This window comes from Chelonoidis abingdonii, chromosome 23, assembly GCF_003597395.2.
Source record: "Chelonoidis abingdonii isolate Lonesome George chromosome 23, CheloAbing_2.0, whole genome shotgun sequence".
NCBI lineage: Eukaryota > Metazoa > Chordata > Testudines > Testudinidae > Chelonoidis > Chelonoidis abingdonii.
This window is the reverse complement of record NC_133791.1, coordinates 9,386,443-9,406,688: the sequence shown is the minus strand read 5'-3', so window position 1 is coordinate 9,406,688 and position 20,246 is coordinate 9,386,443. Positions and strand designations below refer to the sequence as shown.

At 53.9% G+C, this 20,246-nt stretch overlaps 2 protein-coding genes across 5 annotated transcripts in view; one reads left to right on the top strand and one right to left on the bottom strand.

Annotated features, from left to right (window-relative positions):
- Positions 1-15,669, top strand: part of SAMD11 (sterile alpha motif domain containing 11) — a 181,106-nt gene extending 165,437 nt beyond the window's left edge. For both annotated transcript variants that reach the window (XM_075060202.1, XM_032779953.2), the window contains 3 exons: positions 6,683-6,807; positions 12,226-12,336; positions 15,275-15,669. In XM_075060202.1, coding sequence (XP_074916303.1) covers positions 6,683-6,807; positions 12,226-12,336; positions 15,275-15,523 — 485 coding nt within the window. In that variant the 3' untranslated portion in view covers positions 15,524-15,669. The remainder of the gene's footprint in view (positions 1-6,682; positions 6,808-12,225; positions 12,337-15,274) is intronic.
- Positions 15,670-15,714: 45 nt separating this feature from the next.
- The window catches only part of NOC2L (NOC2 like nucleolar associated transcriptional repressor), an 81,626-nt gene continuing 77,094 nt past the window's right edge, over positions 15,715-20,246 (bottom strand). For 2 of the 3 annotated variants that reach the window (XM_032779957.2, XM_075060203.1), the window contains one exon: positions 15,715-18,628. In XM_032779957.2, coding sequence (XP_032635848.1) covers positions 18,468-18,628 — 161 coding nt within the window. In that variant the 3' untranslated portion in view covers positions 15,715-18,467. The remainder of the gene's footprint in view (positions 18,629-20,246) is intronic. The other variant, XM_032779959.2, reaches the window with a different exon arrangement.

The window sequence follows — 20,246 nt, the reverse complement described above, 5'->3', positions numbered from 1 at the left end:
GTCATATGTCCTCCGTCAAGAACATCAGCTTTGTCCACAGCAAGAAACAGCAGCTCCTCTGTGGTTATTGTCAGGTGCTCAGCTGACCCCTGTCCCAGCAGAGAGGGAGATGGGTTTGGTGAACTCTTGCCCCCGTGACCTTCCGATGCCTTTCCAAAGGAGAGGAGCTGGTTGTTTGGAATTCAACCGATCTGCCCCCCCAACAGCAAGGTTTAAGGAAGGACAGCAGGGTCACGCACGTGTGATAGAGCCATCACTGAGGTGACTGCCAGCCTCTGGGAAAGCACGTTCTCTCTGTCCCATGCATGGCTTTTCAAATGGGCTCTGCATCCTGCTCCATGTGGAGGGAGGTGTGCACCACCCGGGGACACTACCGACTCACTGATGCAACCTGAAGACCTGTGAGTAAAGGACATCCCAGTGCTAGGTGGGACTTGAACTCAGATTCCCAGCCTGAGCTAGCGAACCAGCCCTGCTAGCTCAACCCAGAACTAAAGAGAGATACGTGGTCTAATGCCTTAGCTGAGCAGTTAGCAGGAAGTTACTAGATGCTGTGTCCTGTGAGAGTACAGGGGCAGGCCTTCTCCTTTATAAATCAATGAACTGGGCAGGATGAGTGCGGCTGCCCTTCACACGTGGGCCATTCGGAACCACCGTCCAGCCAGAAGAAGGAAGCAATTTCTCTGGGACAGGCAGGTGGCCAGCATGATAAATATTCCTGCTGCTTGCAACAGAGGAGGCTTCCTTGTGGGAGCCTCCCCCCTCATAGTCATTTAAAGGGGGAAACACACGGTTCTGTGCTCTGGCCACCCCATGTGCGACCCTACAGAGCAGGGTGTGGATTGCAGGCGGGAGTCCACCTCCATCAAACTATCAGAAACCAGAATGTGTCCCGTGTTACTATTACTTACGATCAAGGCCTCGTTTAAACTGACCCCTCCAGTTTCGGGGCCCATCGCTGTGTTCATTGCATGAGGGCTCTCTTGCTTTAAGCTAGCACCCCATGTATTATTATGAAAGTTGTGATTGTTGTTCAGGGCCGCCCAGAGGATTCAGGGGGCCTGGGTCTTTGGTGGTGGGCCCCCGCCGCCGAATTGCTGCCGAAGACCCGGAGCAGAAGAAGCTTTGGGGGCCGGGGTCCCATGAGAATGTTCCGGGGCCCCCGGAGCAAGTGAAGGACCCTGCTCCTGGGGTCTCGAAAAACTCTTGTGGGGGCCCCTGCAGGGCCCGGGGCCTGGGCCAAATTCCCCCCCCCCCCCCCCCCCCCCGGGCAGCCTTGTTGTTATTTCATCAGTGGCCGCAGCTGAGATCAGGACCCAGTTGTGCTAGGCTCTGGTCAGACACATAGGCCATGTCTCTCTGAAGAGTTAGCACATGACAGGCTGGGGAGTAAATCTACAACCCTCTAGTATGCCACTCTACCTGGCCGCATGGACCCTGTACTAAAATTTCTGTAGTGCAGAAACAGCCGTAGGAACTTTTAGTGCACGGTGGCAGGGTCCACGTGGTGACTGTGTGTGTGGCAGGTGCTGCGCTGTAGATTGCCGCACAGTAAATGGCTATATAGACAAGCCCATGGGAAGAGTCTATGCACGTAGGCGAGACAGATCACGGGTAGGAGGGCCAGCTGAGGCCCCAGGCCACACTGCAGGTCAGCGGGGAATAGAACTCATGCCTCCAGAGCTCCTGTGCAGTGTCCTGGACTGTGCTCTCTCTCACACGTCCTTATGCTACAGGTGTTTTGAGGTGCTTTGATTAACCCAAGTAGTCCAAGTAGTGCGACCACAGATTGCCCAACAAATGGCCAGCCTTGGCCCCAGGAGGAGTTTGTGCCTGAGGACAGAAAAACAGATGTTCTTTTAACTCTGTCCTGTCCATGGGCTGCTCTTGTAGCTCACAGGGGCCTGACGGTATGCTGGACACCATGGTGAGGAGAAACAGACCTTGTCCCAAGGAGCTGACAATCTAAAGAGGCTTGTAGCATGACAGACCCCAGAGGATGGGGGAGAAGGGAAAGGAGTTGGTTGGAGTCTCAGACAGCCTAGCCAGGTTTCCAGAACAGGGAGGGCTCCTCTCATGCTTTGGAGGCAGAGAACTGGTTTCTGTCCCTGATGACAAAAATATTGACGAGGCAGCCAGAGTTTGGTCGATTCCCTGAGCCTCCTCCTGGGAATCTGGCAGCTGCCGGATGACCTCATCTCTTCAAGGTTTCAGCGGAGTTGTGTTTTCGTCTTCCCTGCTTTCCACTGGAAAAGGTGAAGGATGGAGTGTGCGGGAGGCTAAAATCCTTTTATTGATCCACAGTCTGGAGAGCAATTAACGTGAGCCTTTCAGTGCTGCTCCATGACCCGAACCTGCAATGGTGTGTGCATGTAGGGGGTGGGGGAATGGGAGAGCGATAACAAGACTGATTAAAGCCATCTGTGTGTTGGCTTCTGGGCCTGTTCTGAGCTTGGGGCAGCGGGAGGAGGGAGCTTTGCTGCTGATGCTCTTGGCCTGATCAGACATCTGTGCAGAAAACAGGGCCTGGCTGTTGGGACTGAGGCCCTGCTGGCAGCGAGGAGAGGATAGGTCCTGCTCTAGCTAGCCGACAGGCCTGCTCTCTGGGCTTACACTTGTCCTAGTGGTAATGCACAGGTCATGCCCAGTGACACCAATATCCGTGTTTATTTCCCTCCTCTCGGTGCAGTGCTGGGGACTGAGGGCCTGTATTGTCTCCAGAATAGGTACAGCATGGGCACCTCCACTGCAGTCGCCCCTCCACTGCCCTGTCAGCCCTTGTGCCTCAGCCGTCCCACCGTGGAGACTCCCCTTTCTGGAAGGGATGGGTAGGTCAGTCTCAAGGACCCTTGGCCTTTCTACCACAGCTGCCAGAAAATGTGTGGTTGGGGGGGATTATTTAATACCAGTTGGCAGGGGCATGTTTTTATGTGGGGACCTGTCCACAAGACCCTGGCCTGGGATGATAGTTTTCGCCCCCCTCCAAGCTGGGACCCCATCTGGTGACGTGCTCTGTAATCCGTTATCAGTCCCCTGGATCTTTATTCGTCACTCGGCTTCGCTACACTGGCACTTTACAGCGCTGCAACTTTCGCGCTCAGGGGTGTGAAAAAACACCCCCCTGAGCGCTGCAAGATGCAGCGCTGTAAAGCGTCAGTGTAATCAGGACGGCAGCGCTCCCAGCGCTGCACGCTACACCCATAAGGGATGTGGTTTACAAGCAGCGCTGGGAGAGCTCTCTCCCAGCGCTGCGGCTCCGACTACACTCACACTTCAAAGCGCTGCCGCGGCAGCGCTCTGACATTTCTAATGTAGCCATAGCCTCAGTGAGAGAAGAAGAGCCTGGCTGGGGACAGATGCTGCTGTGTCCCCACTGTCTAGCAGTGTCCAGCGATGTACCGTTACCATCTGAGGGAGCTTGCATGTATCGAGCCCGGTGACTCCTGGACAATGTGCAGAGTGGGGGATGATTGAATAGGTTGCTTCCGGGTCCTCTGTTTCCAAGGTGCTGAGCACCCAAATCTCTAGTTGAAATCCATGAAGCTCTGAATGTTTGCCACCTCTGCAGAGCAGGTTCTCTGGGGGAAGTTAAGGCCCCGTTGAAATCAGCGGGAGTTTTGATACTGGCTTCAGTGGGGCCAAGATTTCAGCATCTGTCTCTTAACTTCTGTGCTATAGAAACTGCTAGTAGGCTGGAGCCCAGTGTGCTGGTCTTTCCCGTTTTTCAAGAACTCTTCCACCCATTAGCCGGAGTGTTTTCCTGGTATAGATGGGGAGGGGAGGCAGACCCTTGGAGATAGGGCTTTGGCGATACTAGCTTTCTCTGTGTGTGGATAGGTGGACAATATTACTTGCTGCCCTAGGCAGGGCTGCACTTGCCCTGACTCCTGGAGACAGCAGGCTGACTGCCCGCATGGCTGTGGGCCTGGAGGGACACACAAACGGATGGGGAGAGGGCTCCCTGGCAGGACTGACCTTTGGCTCAGCTCTGTTAGTGACATTAGCAAGGCTGCAGATAGAGCTGACAGGCTCAGCGCATCTCCCCAATTCTACCCCAGGAATTGTAGGATCACTGGCAGGCGCCTGGGGAAGGGATTTCCTCAAGGGTTACACCAAGACTCACTAGCCCTGTGTCATAATATTACCACACCCTGTCCCCTGACATTAGCCCTTCCACTTGCAAACAGAGTTGAACGTGACTCTATCTGCATAATCTCTGGTAGGGATCTGGAGACAGCCTGTGCCAGGCAGGTACCGCCTAGCCTCTGTGGAGTCTCGGGCAGTGCCTGAGGCTGGGGCGGGCAGGCTGGCTGACTGGAGGCTTCATTCCCAAGTCCTTGGCTTGCGTTTGGAATAAGGAAGTACATAATTTTAAAGCCGTTGGCTGTTATAGTCAGATCCCCTCGGAGACACTTGCTCTGGCTGCAGATGGAGGTGTCTGGCCCATGTGTTGGCTGTGCCTGGAATAATTGAGTTCAGTTTCACTTCCTCTATTTACCGAGCAGCAGCCGCTTTTCCAAAAAAGGAGGGAAACAATCAGCCGTCCCAGTGTCTCGCTAACTTCAGTGTAAACAGCTGGGAGTCTGGGTTCCAGAGCAGGGGACAAACCACAAATGAAAATGATAATGTAACCAAAGGAGCTCGTCTGTCTGTCCATCTGCCTTATAGTTGGGAGGGAAGGGAAAATGCTGCTCCTCCAGTGATGTCCCAGACCCCTTTGGGGCCTCCCCCGAGTCTCTCTGCAGCTTGGGAAAGCTGGTAGTTTCCACGGAAGCTTTTATAAGGGGGATGAAAGTTCAGTGAAGCCCAAGCTGTTGCTGACTGGGACGACAAGGGGTAAAGTGGATCAGGGAGTTCAGTCCGGAGCATGTGGCAGAGAGGCTAAGTTCTATCTCTGGCGCTTTCACGTTGCTGGAGGGGCCCACTGAACTTTTGAAGGCCTCAGGACAGCATGTCATGGTGCCACTGGACCCGCTGCAGAGTGTAACAGACAGAGGACCCTGCTCCAGAGGGTAGGGCTTGCAATTTGTGCCCTTGCTGTGAAAGAGAGATTGCAGTGAGGGACAGGGCCGAGGGTAGGAGCCGGGGTTTAGGTTCTGATCTCCACTCAAGGGTCAGGGAGGAGAAGCTGAGGATCTGGGCTGTAAGCTCTCTGGGGCAGGGTCTGTCTTTTTGCTCTGTATTTGTACAGCCCCTAGTACAATGGAGTCCTGGATCATTACTGGGGCCCCTAGGTGCTACAGTCATACAAATAATAATAAAATGGGCTATAAGGAGCAAAGGGCTGAGGATTTCAGTCCTCCATGTGGCTGGAGGATGGGACAGGGGATACTCAACCTCACTCACAGGTGTGGAGGATGAACCATCTCATCCCCCCACTCCACACCTCTTCAAAGGGGTTAGGAGGGAGACAGACAATTCCTGCCCCCTTTTCAAGTGGATAGATGTGGCTGAGGACGATGCCCAGCACCAGATGGTCCAGAGGACGCTCTGAAACCTCCACAACAGATAATTACAACGTCACTTCCAGTTATTGGTTGGCTTATGCCCTGAAGCATGAGAGTTGATATGAGAGTTTTGCCCTCTCCAATGTGACTGTGGATGTTCTGATTCCTGTAAATATCCAGTCCTTTTAAGTATCCTCCTGAACTCTTGGCCTCAGTGGTCAGGTAGGCGGTGAGTTTCACAGGTGAATAAGGCATTTTCCAAACAAGTATTTTCTGTGATCAGTGGTAAATACGTGGGTGGTCCTTGCTCCTCTGTTGTGATACAGGAGAAGCTGGAGTTGCCTGGCTGGTTTCTGTCCATCGTTTTTCATTCTCCAGACCTCTGCCCTGTTCCTCTCTAGGCTCTAATCCAGCTCTCTCCTTCCACGTTTGTCCCGTGCTGTCGGGCGCTGGGAAGCAGGGACAGCTTAGTTCTCCTCTTTTGGGGTTGGAGCACTCTCTCCGTCGCCTTCCTGCCCTGCTGACAGGGCTGGGCCTTGAACCACTCTTGCGTTTCAGAGGATTGACCTGTCTGCGTGAACCGCACCATGCTCTCCTCCGAGCTCCAGTGAGGTTCTTTGGGGTCACCTCCCCACCCATCTAGACCCTGCCCCAGCAGAGAGACGGGGCCATATGCATTTAAACCACGGCAACGGGTGTTAGGCAGCCTGACGTTTTGGGCTGTGGGGGATTTAAAACAAAGGTTTGTTCGTAAGGAAGGAGTGAAAATTCTCTCCTCCACACCAGCTCCAGCCAAGCAGCAGGCCGCAGGGGCGAGATGTCGGGGCTTGTTATCATTTGGAGCACGTAGTGGGGAGAAGGGCTGGAGGAAGGGAAACTCCCAGGGCAGCCGGAGTTTTTCCATTTTGCAGTGTGTGTGGAGAAACACGCCTTCGAGGGCTTCTCTCCCCCCTCCCTTTGCTGCAGCTGAAGAACATTACACACATGAAACACATTAGAGGGGATTTTCCCCCTCCCTCCTGCTGCCCCCCCCAACACCTTTTCCGAGCGAGAGACCTGCAGGAGACAGAAGCCTATGAATTGACCCTGCCCAGCGTTTTAATTGACAGGCCATTAAAAATGGATGTGCGGCTAGAGAGAACTATTCCGATCGCAGGCCTGTTGCTGTCCGTGTGGGATTTAATGATTTATGTTTCCTTCTCCTCCCCCTCTCTCCCCTGCCCCAAACAATCCAGGCGCCATGGGAGGTCTGTTCTCGGATGGGGAGGAGAGCCCTGCACTGGAAGACATCAGCAAATGGACAGTGGAGGACGTGTGTAACTTTGTGGGCAGTTTGTCTGGCTGTGCCGAGTACACTCAGGTAAATTCACAGCAGCTTGGGAAACGTTTGACGGGGTTGGGAGGGGGAGGGAGAGAACTCGCTCCAACTCTTCTCCCACCCCCAACTCCTGCAATCAATCAGAGCAAATGTGGTGGAATATTTAAAAGAGCCCTGCAGGGCCGGTCAACCGTCTGGTTTCCGTTTTCCTACCGAATTGAGGCTTAACCTCCCGGCTGCCAAGATGCCCCCAGGGCATGGAGGGGTGTGCATGTGGCTAGCAGTGTGGGAGGGGGGAGGTAGAGGGTTTCTGCTGCTGCTGGGTGGATTACAGCTAGCAACTCCCCGCCTCAGGAGAGATGTGTGTGGAAGTCTGTGGTGTCCCACAACCAACCCAAACACAATGCTGGCTTTGTGCCAGGCTGTCCTGGGGAGCCAAGCTTTGGGCGTGTTATCATGAGGGACTCTGTACCGGGTTTGAGTGCCATTCAGAAGTGCCTTTTCTCAGGGAGCAGCAGGAGCTGGAAGCCTGCAGCATCTTCACCAAAAGGCAGCACCTGGTTGGCCTGATGGGTTCTCTCTGGTGCCCATCAATAGCCTCGCCACCCTTGAGCAATGTCAGCCAGGTGCCCAGGTAAAAAGCCACTGGTACCTTGCACCAGGGCGGTCCGTGGCACAGCTGGGCCAGCCTTTCGCCTCCAGAGAGTGCTGGTCACAGACGGTCTCATCTTAACGCTTGGCAACATTGAACAATCTCTGCTCTGGTGGTGGGGAGCGCTCCAGGGGGAGAGCTCTGGGAGATGGGGAGGAAGCCGTGAGAGACCCCCCTCCACTAAATTAATTGCCACGCAGAGTTGTTTTTGTTTTTAAAGCCCTTTGCAGCAGGAGCAGTGCATCCATCAGTGCTGCAGGGTTCATAAAGCTGCTCAGTGTGAGGCTGCTAGGTGGGACACGAAAAACAACCCTGCTTTTTGGCTCCCACGGCTGCTGAAATCCATTATAAATACCCCATTGAGAGCCTGCACTAACGGCAAACGCACAGATTAATGAGCTGTCTGAGACAGTCCTTTAAAGAGGGCAGGGTGTGCTCAGGAGAGGGAGAGGGACAGGGATTGGGGGAGGGGATGAGAACAAAGGTTTAGCTGGGGAGAATCCAGCTCCTCCTGGGACAGACGCACCTAGACCAGGAACACCAGGGAGATCCAGGCACTAAAATGCAGCCCCTAAGGGGAATTGGGAGAGAGGACAAGAAGGGAATCGAGCTTAACAAAGACAGCTCCCTTGACACACACACACTGAGAGGGCAAGTCTGGGGAATCCAGCGGACTGGAGCTTGTTGGGAAGCTACCGCTTGGAAACGATCCTCTTTGTCCACTTGCTTCTGAGCTGGCTGAACACTGATTTTCAAAAACTCCCTCCCTTCCCACCCAGCTCCTGGAGCATCAGGCATCACTGCCTCTTCCTGAGCCATTCAGGCCAACAACCACTCAGCTGAGCGGCTGCTCAGAGTGTTAACGGCCCAGCAAGTGACCTTTCCTGAACGATCCCCAGCCAGTGTGAGGAAGCCAAGGCCCGGCTTAGCGTCGCTCCCAGGAGCAGGCCTTGGGAGAGTGGCTCAGGCACCTGGCGTGGGTTTCAGGGCCTGAACAGGCAGCTCCTTTCATTCTACACCGCACGTTTTCACAGATAAAAGATCTCCTTAAAGATCCTCCCCAAGGGGAGGGGGAAGCTGGGAGCCGGGCTTTGCCGTTCATTATGGTGGCCGGGAAGCAATGCCTCCCTTCCTGTTCTCTGGGGTGGCTGGTTGATGTGCTTTCAATGCAGAGTCTGTCCTTCTTTGCCCCTTAACCGTGGTGTTAATCTCATCCTGACAAGCTTCATTAAAACCACCTGTAGGACTGCTGTTTCCTCCGAGCATGCAGCTGTGCCTGTGAGAGAGCGCGTCTGACAGAGATGGGGGGCCCGTGAGTGTGTGAGAGAATGGAGGGGCTAGAACCGAGAGGGGGGCTTGAGAGAGCAGGGGAAGTTTTTTGGAGGAGGGGATGGAGAAAAGGAAGAGGGTAGATTTGAGTGGCTGGAGGGTGTGAGAGAGACAGGTTTTCATGTCTGGCATGGGGAGACGGAAGGGCCTGGGCGTGGATGCAGAATAAGGCAGGGGATGCATGGGGTGAGGTGGGATCAGGAGACTGTGTTAGTGAGGCAGGAAAAGGAGTAGGTTTCAGGGCCGGGGGAAGATGTTAAACCAGCCCAGATCGGGGGTAACTCACTGGTGACAGTGGAATTCGTCTGGATTTACACCCCGTAATAGAGCAGAGGGCCACCCCACCGCTGCATGTGTTGAGGCAAGTAGGAAAAGTGAAGAAATCCTGACCACACGCACCTTGCCAAAGACTCGGCCATTTACACCTCCAGTGCTCCCTGCGTGCCCAGGGACAGAAAATCCAGAGCTGATTGCTGTGCTGGTTTAGCAGACCTGGGCACTGTCAAGTAATGAGGCCCATTGTAAACAACTCCGGCATGGCAGGGGGCGCTGGCACACACGGAGTTAAACCGATGAGGCTTTTGTCATTCATTGTGGTTGTGTGTTTAATAGGTTTTTACTGTGTGAAAAATGCAGTGTGCAGGGGTGCTGCAGAGCTGTGTGTGTTCTCTCCTCCCAAACCACAGCTGCTGGGGAGGTCTGGCCCCGGCCCGCAGCGCGCTCCCGCCAGGAAGCCCGGCGAGAGCTTGGCGGTTACGCTGTGCGTTCAGGAACACATTTCAAAGACGCACAAAAGTAACGTAATTGAAAAGAAAATCGGCCTTCTCACTCCCGATCTCCGTCAACGTCCATCTTTGTGTCATCCCCCCCTCCCCGCCCCCGTGAAGTGAGGCCTCCCAGTGTGCTCAGGTTAGGTCTTGGGGGAGTAGAGAGCTGAGTGAGGGAGGCTTTTGGCTCCTGGCCACGTTGGCTCTGTAGGAAGGAAAGAAATCGGTCTATTAAGTTTCGCTAGGTCAAAGAGCAGAAGCACATGCTGCAGTCATCAAGAGCAGCTTTGCTGGTGGAGTCCAGCAGTAAATGACCTTGCACCAGCTCAGCTGCCTCGGTGTCAGCAGCCACTGCTGCTCTCCAAGGGGATGGCTCTGCGATGCAATCCGCAGCTGGAAAAGAAGCCATTAGAGCAAACTGAAAGCCACCCTCCCTTGACTGTGCTGTAATAACAATGCTATGCAAAGCAGCTCCGGGGTGAGTGGGAGTGGAGTCAGCTATTAGCTAGTGCTGCGGCCCCAAGACAGTTCACCCAGGCGCGAGGCCAGCACACGCCTTGACATGTGGAGAAACCTGCGTGGAGCAAAGGTGTTGGTCAGTAAGGAGGAGAAACTCGACGTGTGCCCGATCGAACCCAGGTTCCGCCACTGAAGGGAAATGGCTCGCTAGCAAATGAGAAGCATGACAGACTAGTGGAGCTGCAAGCACTGAGCCAGCATTAATGGAACAGAGCTGCTGGCAGGGAGATTGGTACAATTACATCCCCACTTTAGAGATGGCAAAGAGAAGCACTGGGGAGGTGGGGGTCTTGTCTGCGCAGGGCTGGCCTAGAACCCAGGCATCCTGACTCCCTGACCTGGGCTTTTACCACAGGCCCTGTTAAATGACAAGCTGCTGCTTGAGTCCATCAGTCATTGTGGTGGGGGCAGAGCAAACTCTTCAGTTTGTTTTTTTCACCATTCCATTTTTTCCCCCTTTTCCTTGGGAAGGGTGTTTAGGGATTTGTGTATAACAGAGGGGGAGGGGTGGATTTGTGTGCATGTATAATAGTGGTGTGTTTGTGTGATATAGGTTATCTATACATCTATATGAGAATATTCCAGGATTGTTCCTCTGAAGCCTAGAATGTCTTGTGAGCCAGTGTGGAGCAAAGGAAACAGCTACAGCCATGGCCGAGAGCTCGTTTTGTTTAGAGTGTCAGCCCCTTCAATCATCACTGGGGTTCACAGCCTGTTATGATCCAGTTTTTAAGGTCTCAGCCATTTGGGGCTTTTTTACACACATAATTTTCTGAATTACACCTGGGCAACAGCACAGGCTTCAGCTCCTAGTCACTGTAACTAGATACGTTCATGGAGGATAGGTCCATCGATGGCTGTTAGCTGGGACAGTGTCCCTAGCCTCTGTTTGCCAGGAGCTGGGAGTGGGTGACAGGATGGGTCCCTTGATGATGACCTGCTCTGTTCATTCCCTGTGGGGCACCTGGCACTGGCCCCTGTTGGAAGACAGGATACTGGGCCGTTCTTGAGTTCTGACTGTGTAAGTTATAACGTCGCTTCGGGTATTCTAATGGGGGTGGAGAGTGTTGGAGAAACCCACTACACTACATGGCAGTCACTAGTTAGCTGGCTGTTCAAAGGGCAGGTCATTTTGCATCGTTACTGCTGCCTGTCTCAGCTGGGAGGAAATGCTCATTCGCTTGGCACAAAACCCTGCCCTGCTCAATGCAGCATGAGGGAGTGCATAGATTGATTGTATCTAATGAATGTAAAGTGGATGTTAGCACGGCTAAAAAGGCAGGACAAAGTGTGAGTGGCGTAGTTGAGGTATGGTTTGTACGGGGAACACACTGCCTAGCCATTTGTCTGTCTGGCACACGAGCAGTATTTAGGGCCTGGGTTTTGCTTAAATCAATCCTGAACAGGTTATTTCCCGGCAGTGGAGATTTCTGAGAAAACCGTCTTTGATCAGGAAATCAAAGGTATAAGGATGTTGCAGAGGATGACCTGAGCCTTTTTAGATTCTTCAAAGCCCTCTTTTGAGTGGTGGGAGGGGCCTCAGTCGTTATGGGCAGGGGTCCTACAGGCCCAGGAGAGACTTTTGTAAAAAATTGTGAGGACAATGTGTGGGATCTGGAAAAGCAACCACATTCTGGTATATGCCACCACTATGGACATGGCCGGAGACTCTCCGAACATGCTTCGTACCAGGGCAGCGACAGCTGGCAATAACTTTGTGTTGCTGCAGCACTGGGCTGGACTTGAACTGAGGCCACAGGGTTAAGGCAGTTTATACCAGTGTGGTTAGAGCATGTAGCTAAAGCCAGGGCATGCTCCATCCCAGGCCTTGAGCAGGACTTTCCTTGCAACTGCTCCTTGTGGCTGCCAGTGAAACACGCTGCGGCTTCATGTCGGGCAATGCATGTACGTGGGAAGCCGAGATTGGGTGGTGAAGTTCCCCTGCTTTGGGCAATAGTGTCGGAGCCCTGTAGTCTCTTTGGGGCAGGAACTTTTCCTTTGTTCTGGGTTTGTACAGCACCTAGCACAGCTGGCTCAAGACTAGTGCTCTGAGAAGCTACCGCACAACAAATACCTAATGATAATAACTGGGTTCCTCAGCTTCCCTGCTGCAGCCTCCCGTGCTGCTAGCTCGGGGCATGTGTAGCTGCGCTGGCATGTGTAAGCATGGGGGTGTGCTTTGATTGTCTGCAGGTATTCAGGGAACAGGCTATCGATGGCGAGACGCTGCCTCTCCTGACCGAAGAGCACTTACTGACCAACATGGGGCTCAAACTGGGACCAGCTCTGAAGATCAGGTCACAGGTAAGAACACCACTTCAGCTGTGGTGTAAATGGGAGCAAGTCAAAGTTGCACCTCCCCGCCCACCCTCCAAGCTCTCTTACAATATGGGGTGAAGGCCAAAATGAAAGGAGCTGTCTAGTGGTTGATCTGCAGCACCAGGGGCTGGGTTCACCGCTCTGCACGCTGTGATCCATCGTCAGCGATTCAGGCAGAGAGGTTAACCCCCCCCTTCCTTATAACCTGCCCCCTTGGTGCGAGCAGGCTTACTTCACTAGCGTGTGAGCGCCCTGAGGGAAGTGTCGCCAGCACTGTTTGTCAGCACAGCTGTATCAACATGCGAACAGAAGGCTCGTTCCCAGATGCACTGTAGACACACACCCTTGGAGGCAGGGAGGGCCGAATCAGGCCTCTGGTTTGTATTAAAGAAGGTGGGGCAGAGCCTACTGTGCCCCCACCGGAGGCAGTGATCACTCACTCTCCCCTCCCCCTCGCTTTGGCTGACAGGTCCTAACCCCCCCCCCCCCCCCCCCCCCCCCCCCCCCCCCCCGAATGCCAATGACAGACTCAGAGGGAGAGGCCAGATTGATGATACTTAGCCAGCACTTTCCTGGGCTTTAGAACCATTTATTCATGTTCGGGTCAGCGTGTCTGAACTGGCCAACAGAATTCATCTAATAAACACAAATGCTATAGGGTCTAGTATAAAAACACTGGGTTTTGGCTTTTTTGAAGGGAAGTAAAATGTAGTTCATGAAGGCACCTGCAGTTCTAACATTAAAAGGGAAAGAAACATTTCTAACCGGTATCTGTAGAACAAAATGCCCACGGCTCTAGCCATATGCACACACGTAGCTGTAGTGTTGTGTATCCATGTAAAATGTTATGGGAACGGGTGTTTAATATAAATTCCAGTACCGTAATGATTATATATAAATTCTATAATGTACATACAGCCATGCAGTACTGCCTTATATGCACATGGGTATATGTATGTGTATATAGAAATTTTACATACAAATGCATGTTAATTAATTTATGTAAATACTCATGATACAGGGACACACACACAGACGGGTTTAGTTTTCCTTACCCACACGCTAGACATTTGTTGTATTATGTTAAAAGAAGAAGGGTAACGTTATTACTTCCCCTGCAGCCCTTACTGTTTACGAGGGGTCTAATAAAAAGGTTCTGTGGGCAAGTGTTCCCTGTGGATCAATTCGCTGGGAAATAAAACTCTTACGTTTCTTAAAAGCAGAGTGCGCCAACTCACTCCCAGACGGCCTTACTTTAGATTTTTGGTGGGGGGGTGGGGGGTGGGATGAGTCTGCTTTTAAGCCCTGCCTCAATAATGGGGCGGGGGGCAAGCCCCCATTTCACTAACAGACCCCCCCCTCAGTTGTTTGGGTTAAACACAAGCCTGTGTTTTTAAATGCAGAACAGCTCTGTAGGTGCTGAAACATGGTGAGCACTTGGGCCTTGGCTGGGAGGTGAGAACTGCTGCAGGGGTGGTTTCTGTGCGATGGGGGAGTGGGGGTAGTGCAGCTTTTTTAAAGTCCATCTCCCTCGCGCCCTTCCCCGTTTGCCTTGGTGTAGCTCTCAGGCTGTTTTCAAGCTGGCCTGGCGAATGCAGTTAGTGTTTTCCACAGCAAATGGGACTGCGAGGCAGAGGAAATGGTAGCAGATCTCTCCACACATCCCTGCTGCAGTCTGCAAGGTCCTGCATGCCTCTGGTTCCTCCCTCCCACGCCCCCCCCCTCAAAAAAAAAATTACTAAGCAAGCTGCTCCCCTAGGTGGAATTCAAGGAGTGCAGCAAGCAGCTGGTGTGACTTCCCAGGAAAGGGAGGGAAGTCCCAGCCCCGTGATTTAGCAATACTAGGGCCAGCACTGCGTGTATATGCACCTACTGCCAAGGGGCTGCATGCAGGGGCGGCTCTAGGGATTTTGCCGCCCCCACAGGCAAGCCGCCAGAGGCAGCCTGCCTGCCGCCCTCGCGGCGCCGGCTGAGCGCCCCCCGTGGCTTGCCGTCCCAAGCACGTGTTTGGCGTGCTGGGGCCTGGAGCCGCCCCTGGCTGCATGCACCACACCTCGGTTCAGAACTGCTGCTGCTTTAGCACAGCCTGGCCAGAGCCCTCTCTCCCCAAATGGCTGGAGAATAAAAGGCACAGTTCAGAGTGCTCCTCTCTTTTCCCTGCCTAGGGGCCACTCTTCTTTCTGGGGCACTGGGGAATCACTGCCCGCAGGAGTGCTAGAGCCAAGGGCCTGAGCGTGTGCGCTGTAAAAGTGAGATGGACTTCAGGCACTGAGCGCCCTGACAAACTGGTCTTCTTTGAGAGCAGTGCTGTGTGACTGTTACACCAGGAGGGGCTGTTTGGGGGTCACAAACACTTGCCTTCCTCTCTGGGCTCAGGCAGGGCTTTTGTGTGGTTCAGTGCAACACACCACCCACCAGCCCAAAAAGCTCACAAACCCACCTTAGAGAAAAGGAAAGTGCCAGGGGAAAGGTGCTGCTGGGGCCAGGGAGATGAGCCAACAGCTGCTGCTGTACGACATCTGAAATTCAACCAAACACGCACCCAGGTCCCTTGTGTAAAATATTAATCAATGTTTGCCCACCTGCTACTTCCAGGGACTGTGAGCCATAGAGGATGGTCTTCTCCCCATGGCTAATTTCCCATGGGCTTGCTCTGGTTTGGTTTTATGCCGCAGTTCCTGCGCTAGTATTGTCAATCAATCAATCAATCACTCCTTGCCACACAGCCATGCTCAGGTGGCAGGCGCTTGGCCAGAGCATGCTGAGCAAGCAACAGGCTGCAGCAGCAAGGCTCGCTGCTGGGTCGTTCCACACACACACACACCCCCGGCAAAGCTTTGGTTCTATGACCCATGCACAAGTTCAGCGTATGGTGCTTCCTACCTCTGCTGCCTGGTAAGCTATTTTCTCCGGTTTGTTTTAGGTGGCCAAGCGAGTTGGCAGGGTTCTCTACATGGCAAGTTTCCCCATGGCATTCCCGCTGCAGCCCCCGGGCTTACGGCCTCCAGACCGAGACCTGGCACCCGCTGAGCTCCGCCCATCCTCTACAGGCAGCGTATCCTCCCCGTACAGCAGCAGCCTGCTCCCCACTAGCCGCATCTCACCAAAGCAGGAAAATGGAAACCCCTCATTAATGGCTGGAATCAACGACACCACGAAACCTCCCTCGTAACTGCACAGCCCCTTAACTCCCTCCAGTACTAAGACACGGTGTGACAAACTCAACGTAACGAGTGCGAGAGACAAGGGGACCCTCTCGCGTCGCCGGAGGGTCAAGGAAAGAGGGAAATAGGGTTGTGTGCGCGCATTCACTTTTGTTTTGTTTTTTTTAAAAACCCACAATAAGAAAAGATCAAAGAAGGGAAAAAAAATCCAAAGATTTATTGAAAGCAATTCAAGGGGGGAAAACAACAGGTTGAGAGCAATCTGGCTGTGCTCCCCCGTTCCTGCTTGCCCAAACTCAAGGGAGAGCAGTAGGCAGAGATGGGAACGCTCATCTGTTTGCCTTCGCGGGAACGCGGCTTTGGAGAACTGCTGGGGGTGACCCTGCCCACCAAGGCAGAGAGCCCCAAACTGTGAGCAAACCAACCCCCCACCCCCAGAACTGTACTCCGCTCCTTGTTCAGGTGTCTATGCATCTCTAGCAACTTTTAAAACAATACCAAAGACAGACAAAAGGCAAGTTCCGGTCCATGTTTACTTCGGGGCAGATGGTACGGCAGAGGCAGCTTTGGCGCTCCCCCAGGCTGGGGCTGCTGCCCCCTGAGTGTCGCGCAGAGACGACAGACTATGGCAGTGTCTCCTCAGCCCCAGCCCATCCAGGACTTTTTATGTTGGGATAACTTTCTTTTGAAGAAAGCAAACAATAGCAGAAGGGGTGTGGTGGGGAGGGGCTCCTGGCTCCTCCTAGCAGCCCGTCCCCCTCTGTACAGCAAACGCATTCATATTGTTTTTTGGTTGTGGAGGGGTTATTTTCTTTTAAAGCCTTGTTACAGAGGTGGATGGAGTTGCACATTCTGGCCTGCTAAGGCCTATGAGACAGGTACCTGTGCATGCCCATAGGAGGTAGGGAGGTCCGGCAAACCAGAGGGGAGAGCTTTCACTACTGTGAAGACGATGGTGACCTCCTGTGACTTTTACAGTTGTGAACAACAATCACACATGGTACTTCGCGCTCTCTCTCTGTTTAAACGTTGCACGTGCTACCGTTTTTCTTATAAAAATAGCTTGGTGGTACATTAGCTTCTTTATCTTGTAAAAAAAACAATTGTCATTCTTCATCCCGTCACAATAAATGCTTTCCAGCAATCAGTTTAAATAAAAAAAAAAAAAAAATCACACAGGGTCATTGCTTTCCCCCTTCGAGTGTCTGCTCAGTGCCCAGCTGCTAGACCAGATCTCGCTAGGGCACATTTTGCTTCACCAGCCACAGCTGCTGCAAGACAGACTTTGGCACAGAGGAGGGATGGGAGGGAGCACGCCCAATAGCAGGGGTCCAATCCCATGGCACCTGCAGAGGGGAGGCTGGCCTCACTTTCCCCACATTTTTTCATTTTAACTTTTCTGCAGCTGGAAAAACAAGCATGTGAAAACCTCCAACCTGCTGGCCTTTATTCACCAGTTTTTCACCACAACTCACTCAATCTCATCAGCTGTTCCCAACCTAAACCCTGCCCCAGGGAAGCAACCTTTGAAGTCAGGTTGAGAATGGAAGGAACCGATTCTTTGTGATGCTCACAATCAGCAGCACTATGTAATGGCTGGAGCACAGGGACCCACAAGGGCTGGTTTCTAGCCCTGCCTGAGGCACGTCACAGCCTTGCTGTGGAAGAGTTTGCATGGAGCGCCTCAAGAGATGTACAATAGGAACGTACCGTTGCTGGGCCCCTTGTGCTAGGTGGCTGCTGCGTGACAAGCACTTCTGAGGTGAACAGAGCAGCAGGGGCCTCGTTTTCATCACCCCTGAATGCCATGAAAGCAGCCAGTGCCCTGCCCCTGCTGTCGTGGAACCCTCTTCTGCTCAGGTAGTATTGGAAATGTTTAATAAAAAACCCCACACCCCTTCAAACCTCAGAGATGTGACGTGGTCCAAATGCCATGTCCTGGCATCACACTTAGCATCGCAACACATTTTCCTATCAAATCTGCCTGCTTGCCAGCCATGCAAACTAAACATGGGGTCTGGGATTCAAGCTGGCATCTTCTCCTGCCCCCCGCTGAACCTCAGCCCCATGGAAGGAATCCCCCGAGGTCATTAACCATGGGAGGAGCTGAAGGATGCACCGGAGAGCCTGGAACTGGAACTTGGTTAACAGCAAGGTGGTTGATGTGAGAGCCAGCCCAGTTTGCTCACTAAGACCTTGTGCTGGAGGGACAATATGAAAAACCCTCTCGTCACCCAGGTGAGCAGCACACGAGTCGCACTACTGGTGCCAGCCCGTTTTCAGTGGTGCCTACACAGTAGCACTTCTGGATGCAGACAAGCAAGGGAGCTCTGGGCGAAGCAGCCTTCCCTTGGTTGCCGCATCCCCCCCGGCAAACTGACCCAGCAACCGGTGCACGCCCTTCAGCTGCCAAGTCGGCGTGACCATCCCTATTCACTCCCACAGCTCGTGTGTGGACACGGCTCGGAGCTGCTTTTAATGACAGTGGGAAAAGTTTCCAGGGACCGGGAAACTACAAAGACACACATGGCAAGCACCCTGTGACAGCTTGGCAGAGTGCCCGGCCCATGGGCAGAGGAGTCTGTCCCTCCAGGGACTGGTTTCTTTGGGCTGCAGCAGGCTGGCGCTGAAGCCTGCATTATTTAAGGCACTGGAGTTTAATGAGGGCTTTTTTTTATTACCTTTACAGAGCAGTGTCACTGGTCCTGATGTGACCACACATTTCACTGTATTCCCACTAACGTGACTCCAGTGGAAAAGGTCTAGGCAGCATCTCTGCTGCATCAGTGAGAAATATTGTCCTGCTAGGGCTGCCCATCCCATGCTGCTCCTACCTCCTCCGGGGCTTCTCCTCAGCCTAGTTCCCATCACGACCAGCTTTGATTGTCAGCGAGGGCACCAGCTCGCCTTCCTAGGCGCAGAGGGAGCGAGCCCAGAGCATTTGTGGAGTCTTCAGTCACCGGCTAGGTCATCGAAGTACTCGTCATCAAGGTCCTCCACAATGTCCTCCTCCCCTTGGGCCAGCAGCTTGAGGTCGGCAGAGGACAGCCGCCTGGCATAGGCCAGCTGCTTCAGGGTCCCGTCCGAGGTGGAGGGCCCCTCCTCACCTCCCCCTGCAGGCAGAAAGAGCAGAGAGGTGTAAACCCCGTGCTGCTAGCGGGAGGGGGCGACCCATCGCTAATTAACATGCAGCTCCCAGAGAGCGGGAGGGAGAGCCCTGCGGGGCTTCCGGAGCAGCGCCTGCTCCCATCCAGGTTGTGTGCGTGACGAACGCAGTGTTCGAAGCAGGGAGGGGAGACAGCCAAGCAGAGCTCCTAAGAGACCCTGAGCCCTCTCCTCCGAGTTTGCCTTAATCCAGCCGCTTTTCCCTCTACTGCTGATCTCGATTGGGGGTTGGAGCTGTAGAGGCTCTGGACTCCAGCTGGAAAACTAAGCCCAGGCTGAGCCCTGGTCCCTTTGAAGGTATTCATGAGCTCCAAAGCAGAGCTAAATTCCATGGGCTGTGCAGGCTACGTTCAGCCTCCTCCCAGCACATCCCCAGGGATCCCCCCGAGCCAGGGCGGTGCTGTGCCAGCACTGCCCCAGGATCAGCACTGACACTATCTGGCCACAGACACCTGCATACAGCAGAGCTGGAGGAAAGCTGGGTCTTACGCCCAGCGTGGAACAGGAATCAGCTGCTGGGGCGCTGCCAGCAAAACCCACTGGCCTGGCAGGAAACGCTCCAGCATGCCACACTGGACGTTACTGCTCGTTAGCATTTCTGGGTGGTGTCTTCTCATGCTGGAACATGGGGGGCCTGAAGCCTGGACTGCCTGACAGCAAGAGCTAACACTAAAAACCAAACACCAAACCCAAGATAGAAAGCACAAGTGACCTCCTGGCCTCTCCCCACCCTCTGAGAGGGACAAACCTCAGCTAAAGCGATCAGCTCATCACAGCCAGAAGCGCTGGGGAGGCAGACTGCCGCCAGGAACCAGGCAGCTCTGGGAGAGCCCGGCAAAGCAGGCACTGGAGGCTTTCCTAAATTGCCCTTTGCTGCTCCTTTGCACACGGCTCAGCTGGGGCCAGAACACAACCCTGCAGCAGGAGCCGGACCCGCCCGTGCGCTGTGCTCTGGGAGACAGGACCGCAGTGTGAGGATTTGTTTGGGGCTCAGCACCAGACCAGCTCTGCTCCCACAGCCTTAGGGGATGGGCCCCAAAGGCCTGGGGAAAGGTCCCGCTGGGACACACTAGAGCTCTGAGCCAGTCAGCTGGGCCCCCTCCCTCCCCTTAGCATTCCAGCCAGGTGGGGCCAGGGGAAAGAGCCCTTCTGGAGCAGACAGGAAAATGCTCCCAAGCATCTTTGCCTTCGCAGCATTGTCCCGTCATGTATTTAATGCCCGTCTAATCTGGGTACTGGCACTGGAGTGCGTGTGCCAAGCCTCAGCCATCTGCCATGCAGAATCAGATATGTTCTGGGCAATGCTCTGGCTTAGATGGCCCCTAGCTAGCACTGCAGCTGCTTCCTACCAGTGCCCGTAACACCTGGCTTTGGGCATGGTGGTTCTGGCTCTTGCGCTGCTCTGCCGCACTGAGATCGCGCTCCAGCCCCCACGCTTACAGATGGCAACAATCCAGGCTAAGGTGCCATCAGGTGCAACAGGCCCGGCCTTGCTTTGCCAGCTGAGCAGCAGGTATGACGTGGGTAACGCTCCCAGAAGAGAGACGCTGAGCATACGCCATGGGA